We start from the raw sequence: 9,078 nt of genomic DNA, 5'->3' as shown, positions 1-9,078 counted from the left end.
AAGGGAGATGATTCTCACACACACTTTTTTGATCCTCACACACCTATTTTAACTTTTTACTCTTCTAATAATACTCAATTGGTGTGTGAGGATCAAAAAATGTGTGTGAGAATCATCCCCTTTAAAAAAGGAAGTCGTTTAAAGCTTACTTCCTCCACTCTTCTGAACTTCCCATGTTTATTCAGCTGTTAAATTCAAAGGTTAAACAAAAAATCCATATAGGCAAACCTAATTACACAAACAACTTTTATTCATTATATGAATCAATCGATATATCCAACCATAGACAAGATAATAAGAAAGAACGATTATGTACCCAGACCATAGACCATATACGCATGTATGCAGCAGCTAAATCTTTTATCTACACTATAAAAGCCCCCTAATAATATGTTCATAGAGAATTTCAATCATATCACCATAGTCAAGCACTTAAAAGTAAAGTCATACGCTGATGCAGACTAAGCGTGAACAGTTTCCGCTTGAAGTAGACCCTCGCGAATTTGTGAAGCGATATCTTTGACTGCACCAGGTCCATGAGGAATAAACACAGCACTAGACTTTGATGAAGCCCCTATATCTTTCATGGTGTCAAAGTATTGAGTGACCAGCACCATGTCCATGACCTCCTTAGCTGATGTTCCGGGAACGTTCTCAGAAAATGCAAGCACACTGTCCCTAAGACCGTCTACGATGGCCTGGCGCTGTCTAGCGATCCCGAGCCCAGATAGGTATTTGGATTCAGCTTCTCCTTCTGCTCGCTTGATCTGCAGAATCTTTTCAGCTTCCGCCTTTTCATTTGCAGCAACTCTCATTCTAGAAGCTGTATTCAAATTATAATGTATTATTGATAAATCGTGTTTTGCACAGATGTTGGGTAAATGGTTAAGAACAAGTAGGCGATGTTTTAAGGTGGTTATAATGGGTTGGTTAACCGGCCAACACTATTGTTTGTCCATTTTGTTTAATTCAACAGAACTGACATATTTATAAATATGACTAAAAAGTCTACTGTTCTGATTAAGCAAATAAAGAGATTGTGAACACCTCAATACTATTTGGGCGACTTTTAAATCTGTTTGAATCAACTGACTTGCTTACTTTTTAGCATGGTTTTGATTTTTACTGTTACCTACTTGGTCTGATATCAATAGAATTGACCCAAACTCGCAGATTTCCATATAACTGGGTTAAGGTTGTCCTCAGTACTAAAGAGAAAGAAAGAACACCATTCTATCATGAATTGAACTAAACTTACCAGCATTGATCTCATTCATGGATCTCTTCACATGTTGATCGGGTTCTATATCAACAATCAAAGTTTGCACAATCTCGAAACCATAACCAGACATGGCCTGTAAAAGAAGAACAATACGGTCAATAAGCTTCACTTACATAGAAAAATAAAGCTAACTGAAGGCGAATTACATACACCTACAATTTAGTTAATAAAGTAAGAGAACTATTACCTTCTCAAGCTCTTCTTCCACACCTCTGGCTATATCATTTTTCTGCAGAAACACATCATCCAATAGCAGCTTTGGTACACTAGCCCTGATGACTATAAAACATTGATGCATGATTAGCCTTTTACAATGAATGACACAAAAAACAATATATAACAGCGAAAATAACCATTTAAGCTGTTAAACTGGCAAACAAACTTGCGGCCAAATTATTTAATCTAAAAGAAAAGAAAAGAAAAGTGCATCTCACCATCAAAAACATAAGCTTGAATTTGTTGTTTTGTATTTGAGAGTTTATAAAAAGCATCAGCAGCCTTCTCAGACAAGGCACGATACTGTACGGAAGCCACCATAGTAACAAAGACATTGTCCTGAAATGAAACACTGATCATCAATTCACACTTCTAAAAGAGCATGCAATGCAGAAATGAATGAACGGTTTGAACAAATTTTGCTTAACACTACTAACAATAAGGTGAGATCGATGCTTTAGCATAATAAAAGAAATATAGAAAAGTCTCTAACGACCTTGAAGAATATAGAAACAAGCATTGACTAGCATATAGAAACAAGCATTGACTATCAAATGTTTAGAGTTACATAACAATAGACACACATTACAAATTTAGTAACACCCTAGATATGATTATTAACGGTCTGTAAAGAACAGGTAAGAGACCTTTGTTTTTGTCTCGCAACGAACATCAAGCTGATTCACACGCAGTGAAAGTTTACCAGCCAACCTATACCCCACACACCAAGGCAAACAGTGGCAACCAGGCTGAAGTACATTATCAAACTTGCCAAAATGTTCTTTCACACCAACATTAGACTGCTCCACTTGAACACACCCAAGAGATTGGCCCATGATTCAATTCTGGAAACAAGATCTCTTATTAAAAAAATGAATTATCATAAGTATGGTGTATGATGGCATGTACTCTATACAAATGTATAAAATATAAAATAGTAATATCGAAGCTTCAGGTTAAATGCGAATACATTCAAATACAGAATGCTTCATTCCATTTCCACATTGCATACATCAATGTCTTTGAGTTATTATGCCTACATACAACATTCTTATAATCCTACAGAGTATTACTATTACTAATGCACATATGCATATCTATTGAAATACAATAATCATGCCACATAGCATATTACAGTAGATGCTCCAACACACCTACAAACAAAATTCACATTCATTATGACATAGTAATATGTATGCGATTATAGTGTCGAAATCACAACCAGCAACCAATTGATGATAATCAGTAGCAACATTAAGATTATACAACTTCATTTATCATAAGTAAAGTCCAAACATCATCACAACACATGAATCTATTCTTAAAAGCCATAACTCCATACATTAGGCATGATTAGTAATTTAATACGAAAACATGAAAGAACGAAAAGTCAAAACCCTAGAATTTTGATTAGACGACGATCAAAAGTCAAAACACTAGGAAATGTGTTCACAAACAGAGAGTAACAACACGATTAATACAGCGTATCATCATAATTCGATAATAAATATTAAAAATCTCGATCAACGGACGAAATTAAAATTCAATAAACTGGTTTCGAAAACGGCAAACACTCGCATTCATACTGTAAACCATTACACAAAGTATGATAAGATTAAAGTGACTAAGTCAATGATCAATCAATTCATGCATAAAGCGAAGAATCAATTGAATAAATTAACTAGTGAATGAAAATTAAGATTACCTTCAAGTAAGCGCGTTTTTAGGGTTTGAAGATGGAGATGCGTATTGAGATTAAAGAGATATTTCCCCACACTGTGTGTATCTCTGACGGTTTTATATTTCTGGCGGAGGAATCGTTGCGTGGGGCCATGGTTTTAGTAACTGCCGATATTACCCTCCTATCGATATAGATATTCGATATTTTCCAAAAAACAAAATTTTAACCTTCTTGCTAAAATATTTATAACTACCGATAAGACACAAGATAAACGTTAAGATCGATGCTACTTTCTAGAGATATTTTTAAAGGGAGGTGATTCGTACACCACCTTATTTTAGCCATACACTACCAAAACAATTATTTGGACATTTTTACCCTTCCTTTTATTCACCACCAACTCCCTTTAACTTCTCAAAGGAAGGGTAGAAATGTCCAAATAATTGTTTTGGTGGTGTATGACAAAAATGAGGTGGTGTACGGATCAACTCTCATTTTTAAAGAAGATGTCGTCAAGAAGCATTAAAGCATTAAAGTATTGATTGTATCGAGCCGCAACTTTTATTTTTACAAAACAATTACGGAGTATTTAAAGATATAGATGTATGTATATTATACCTTTTTATTTTTTTATGGACAGTTTTTGATCATTCACGGAACTAAATCACCTATCGATCATCTCTCGCAATTTCATAACTTGACTAATTGATGTCCTGAAAAAAACCCGGACCAATCCGAGAACATGGCCGGTAAAACCCTCATCCCCGCTCACAGTGACAGATTTATGATTGGTAGTCGATGGTGTCACAGGTTAAAACTCCAAAAAAATTTCTACTAGATGTTTTATTTCGATCATGTCACTAAAAAAATGTACACTATCCAGTGATGTCATTAGTAAAAAACCCAAAAATGTTTCCACTACACCGCATATTTAGTGGTGTCCCGTGCAACCACTGAGTCTATAAAGTAGATCTGCCATGCCAGCTGCCCCCACAACGCAATGTGCGAAAAATGACATTGGGTGAATTTCAAAGTCAGAGGATAAACTTGTGTGCAATGTTGTAGTCATTTCGAGTCGAACTCCTAACCTCTAACAAAGAATGTCAGACAAATACCACTTAAACTACAACACAAGGTAGTATTTTATATTTTAACGACAGCGTAAAATCGTCGTTAGAAAAATTCTATTTAATTATTTATTTTTTATTTTCAGGATTTTGCGAACGATATCTGAAAGGGCCGTCGTTAATTACAATTTAAAAGATGTTGTTTAAGTCATTATGTGCATGGGTTATCAACGGCTAAGAAACTTTGTGATAAACTAGAGCAGTTGTACCAGGATAATTTCAAACCGGTTATGTCTTAAGGAACGTTCCATACTTCGCGTATGGAAGGGGCTTCATAGATTTTAGATCATCTGAGTATTCTTAATGGTATTATTTCGGAATTGGAGGCTATTAAAGTTAAAGTTGATGATGAAGATAAAGATGTGAGGCTGGTATTATCTTTATCATCGTCCAATGATCACATGAAAGCTATTCGATGTACGAAAAAGAAAATTTGAAGTTTGAAGATGTTACTAACAAGCCCCTGTCAGAGGAGAAAATAGTGGAAGGTAACAGTGTCTTTTCATCAGAAGGTATGATACTGATGTGTTCGGATAGGTGGAAGAAATACTCTCAGAAGAACCTGATATGCTGAAGGTGCGGGAAGACTGTGTGAAGACCCGTCCTAATCCATCCGGACAAAGTCCATATCGATTATAAACGATTCACAACAGTTGATTACATCGCGAGGTACTTGACCTCTATATGGTACATTTTACAAACATTGCATTCGCTTTTGAAAAGACAATCTTTCATTACATCGAAAGTTGACGGCAGGCATACCATTTCATAATATATCTAATTATAATTGACTTAATAATAATCTTGATGAACTCGACGACTCGAATGCAACGTCTTTTGAAATATGTCATGAATGACTCCAAGTAATATCTAGCAAATACACAGCGGAAGTTTTCTTTCGTACCTGAGAATAAACATGCTTTCAAGTGTCAACCAAAAGGTTGGTGGGTTCATTAGTTTAACATAAATAATCATTTCATAATTTTAATAGACCACAAGATTTCATATTTCCATTTCTCATAAACATACGTCCCATGCATAGAGACAAAAATATCATTCATATGGATTGAACACCTGGTAACCGACATTCACAATATACATATAAGAATATCCCCATCATTCCGGGATCCTCCTTCGGACATGATATAAATTTCGAAGTACTAAAGCATCCGGTACTTTGGATGGAGCTTGTTGGGCCCGATAGATCTATCTTTAGAGTTCGCGTCAATTAGGGTTTCTGTTCTCTAATTCTTAGATTACCAGACTATATAAAAAGGGCATATTCGATTAGATAATCCAACCATAGAATGTAGTTTCGATCACTTGTGTCCATTTCGTAAAACATTTATAAAAGCAGCGCATGCATTCTCAGTCCCAAAAATATATATTGCGAAAGCATTTAAAAAGGGAGTAATGAAAACTCACCTAATGTATTTTGTAGTAAAAATACATATGATTATATTGAACGACTGAACAATGCAGGGTTGACCTCGGATTCACGAACCTATATCATTTATTTATATATATTAACACACATAATTGTAGTTAAACAAATATATATATTATATCTTAAGTTATATATCTTATATATTTAGTTTGTATATTCATTTAAAATAATTAATATTTAGATAGCTTTTATGTATATATGTGATTAGTATTATGTTGAAAATCAATGATTCGTTATTTGTAAATATTTATATAATTAGTGTTAATACGTTTATTCTATAATTTTATGTAACACTAATATTTTATGTATCAAATATATTTTTATGTATCTAATATTTCTTAGATAAATAATGTTAATAATAATAATAATGATAATAACAATATTAATAAAAATTTAGAATACAACCTTTGAAGAAAACAAGCTCCTAAAAATAAAACGCCACAGCTCGAACTCGAGACCTCTCGCTCAAACACCAACACTCTAAACCGTCTAGCTGCTTATTGTTCTCTGTTTTAATAAGGAGTTTTAATTCTTTTAACCCAAAATTTAACCCATTCAAATATCCAAACCTAAAAGTAATTCGATTCAACTGCCATTTTCCTTGTGGGTTTTGTTCGAGTGATTTTTATATAGCAAGAAACATGAAACTTTTAACATTGTAGCATCATCAACATTCTCCATCTATCATCCTTATTCCATCACCTAACCGTAATCATAATCGTCATCATAATCTAATCATTTTCTCTTAATCACCTCGTCATCATTACTTATCACTATCATAACTCATCACCATTTTTATTAAATTAAAAAAAGACACCGTTAATCATGTTGCCACTTGAAAGTTGTGGTCCCGAAAATTGATAGATTCCAAAGCCAAGAAGATAAATAAATTTCAAAAAAAAAAAAAACTAAATACTTTCCTTTCTATATGATTGTCGTGACCAAGCCATGGGGTCCCTACCCTTGTTTTATGCACCGAAATTTTCCCATTGAATAAAGAAAATAAGTCCACTAGTTGATCCCATGATGAACTTGCTGCCCTACTAAGCACTCACACTTGACTTTACACGTTTAATAACACATATACATATACATATTCATATATATATATATATATATATATATATATATATATATATATATATTACATCCACCGAATACAATAGCGTAGCAGTTGGGTTCGTTTGACAAAGCAGAAACACAATGACAAGACTGACATCCATAGTTGATGACGGTTGTTATGGTGAACATAGTGGTTTATGGTGGTTGATGGTTAAATGGGTGGCTCTAGATGGTGTTTCTCGTTTGTAAAAACAACAGCAAACCAGGTAAGTATTACAGCAGCATTAATCATTCATCAAGGGTTGCGAGATTATTCGTGATGATGGTGTTGGTGTTCGAATATTACAGGAAATAGAAAGCATAAAAGGCGAGATGGGTGGTTTCGAAAATAAGGTGGTTTGTTGTTGGGACAAAACAGAAAAACAATTAGCCGTAGGAAGGCTTATGATTTTGGGTTGCTGGGTTACATGACTTGCTACAAGGTATAGCCCAATATTTTCAGATTTAGTGGCCCGCTATCTAATAACCATCTCTGATGGTTCGTGAACTGATAAAAATATATATATATATATATATATATATATATATATATATATATATATACGAACTGTAGCAGAAGGTGGTTGTTCATCGTTCCATGATGTTTGGGTGATGATGATGATAGTTTTAAGTAAACTGGTTTGTGTATGTATATAGAGAAAGATGATTGATGGTGGTTTCCCGGTGAAGTGGTGGTCTCGGTCATGGTGTTGGGGAAGGTGGCTTGAAATGGTGATGGAAGGTGGCGGTGGAGATAGTGAAGGAGAAAAAGATGAACTCGAGAAGAAGAAGAAGATAATGATGAGAGTTGCAGAGGAAATTTCCTTCTATGAATGTATAGAGAGATAGGAAGGTATAATAGATGAGATGAGTAGATTAGATGTCTAACAGAAAGCAAAGTTAGTACAATAATTTGCAGACAGAAACAAAATTGTAAAGAAATTTAGATGGTGAAAGCAAACAGAAAGTGTACCCATTCTTGACTTTTATAATTTATGTGACTAAATTAATATTAATAATTAATGAAATTATTATTAATAATATCAATAGTTATTATATTCATATAACAAAAAAAATAATGATACTCTAATCATAAAAATGATAAAAATTATTATTAAAGATAAATATAATAGATTGTATTATTTTCTAATAAATATAACTATTTTAATACTAATAATAATAATATTGATAAAGAAAATAATAATAACAAATAATCATATTAACTTAAAATTATAATTTTACTACTAATTCTAATGATAAATTAAATGTATCAATTCTATATATTAAATTAAATAATAGTATACTGATATTAACATTACTATTAATAATGAAAGTAAATATAATAATATTAATATAACATTTATTTTAACTTGTCAGTAAAGTTATTAATATTACAATTTATTACTCATGTAATATTTATTAATTATATATAATACATATATATATATATGTAATATCATATATGGAATACTTATACTTTACAATATAATAATAATAATAATTATTATTAATAGAAATCCTATTTAGATTTATAATAATGTATATATATTTATATATTTATATATATTCATTTTGATAGTAACTTAAGTATTCTATTTACTATTTTACATTTTTAATTCCTATTGATTAAATTATACTTTATTAATTCACAGTAGTATCTATACACTTATATTTATATATATATATATATATATATATATATATATATATATATATATATATATATATATATATATATATATATATATACATATTTATTTGCACACAATTATTCGTGAATCGTCGGGAGTAGTCAAAAGTTAAATGAATCCATGTAAACAGTTCAAAATTTTTGAGACTTAACATTACAGACTTTGCTTATCGTGTCGAAATCATTTAAAGATTAAGTTTAAATTTGGTTGAAAATTTCCGGGTCGTCACAGTACCTACCCGTTAAAGAAATTTCGTCCCGAAATTTGAGTGAGATGGTCATGGCTAACAATAAAAATGTTTTCATGGCGAATATGAGTTGATGAATAGATTTTTATCATCATTGAGTAATATAGATAAAACGATTCGATTATGTAAAGCGTACGAGTGAAGCTGTCACAAAAGATTGAGATAGAGATTTAATTGTTGGCGTAGTCACGGTGGGTTTCCGGAATTCAGGGGATTTAAAAGAAAATCTTGGAAATCTAAAAGATCTGATTCTTCGGGATTTATGGAAATTAAGATCTCCTTAATT

At 32.1% G+C, this 9,078-nt stretch overlaps 1 protein-coding gene across 2 annotated transcripts; it reads right to left on the bottom strand.

Moving 5' to 3' along the window:
- Positions 1–232: 232 nt before the first annotated feature.
- Positions 233–3,281, bottom strand: LOC139865708 (hypersensitive-induced response protein 1-like). Of its 2 annotated transcripts, XM_071853785.1 has the most exons (6): positions 3,204–3,281; positions 2,146–2,343; positions 1,717–1,837; positions 1,470–1,561; positions 1,259–1,355; positions 233–823 (listed from the first exon to the last, which is right to left on the bottom strand). In XM_071853785.1, the coding sequence occupies exons 2-6, from the start codon at positions 2,332–2,334 to the stop codon at positions 462–464; spliced, it is 861 nt and encodes a 286-aa protein (XP_071709886.1). In that variant the 5' UTR covers positions 2,335–2,343; positions 3,204–3,281; the 3' UTR covers positions 233–461. The 2 variants fall into 2 exon arrangements, with proteins under 2 accessions (XP_071709886.1, XP_071709887.1); XM_071853786.1 differs by lacking the exon at positions 3,204–3,281 and having other exon boundaries at positions 2,146–2,358.
- Between the last annotated feature and the right edge of the window lie 5,797 nt (positions 3,282–9,078).

This window comes from Rutidosis leptorrhynchoides, chromosome 9, assembly GCF_046630445.1.
Source record: "Rutidosis leptorrhynchoides isolate AG116_Rl617_1_P2 chromosome 9, CSIRO_AGI_Rlap_v1, whole genome shotgun sequence".
Lineage (NCBI taxonomy): Eukaryota > Viridiplantae > Streptophyta > Magnoliopsida > Asterales > Asteraceae > Rutidosis > Rutidosis leptorrhynchoides.
The sequence above is the reverse complement of the archived record's forward strand: the minus strand, read 5'-3'. Positions and strand labels throughout refer to the sequence as shown.

What these genes read in the sequence shown, in the direction of transcription:
- LOC139865708 (XM_071853785.1), bottom strand. Translation starts at nt 2,334, where the DNA reads ATGGGCCAATCTCTTGGGTGTGTTCAAGTGGAGCAGTCTAATGTTGGT. An exon ending in TCAAGCTTATGTTTTTGATG is followed by an intron (nt 1,562 to 1,716) that starts GTGAGATGCACT and finishes AATGTTTTATAG; the next exon opens with TCATCAGGGCTAGTGTACCA. An exon ending in TGGAAGAAGAGCTTGAGAAG is followed by an intron (nt 1,356 to 1,469) that starts GTAATAGTTCTC and finishes CTTCTTTTACAG; the next exon opens with GCCATGTCTGGTTATGGTTT.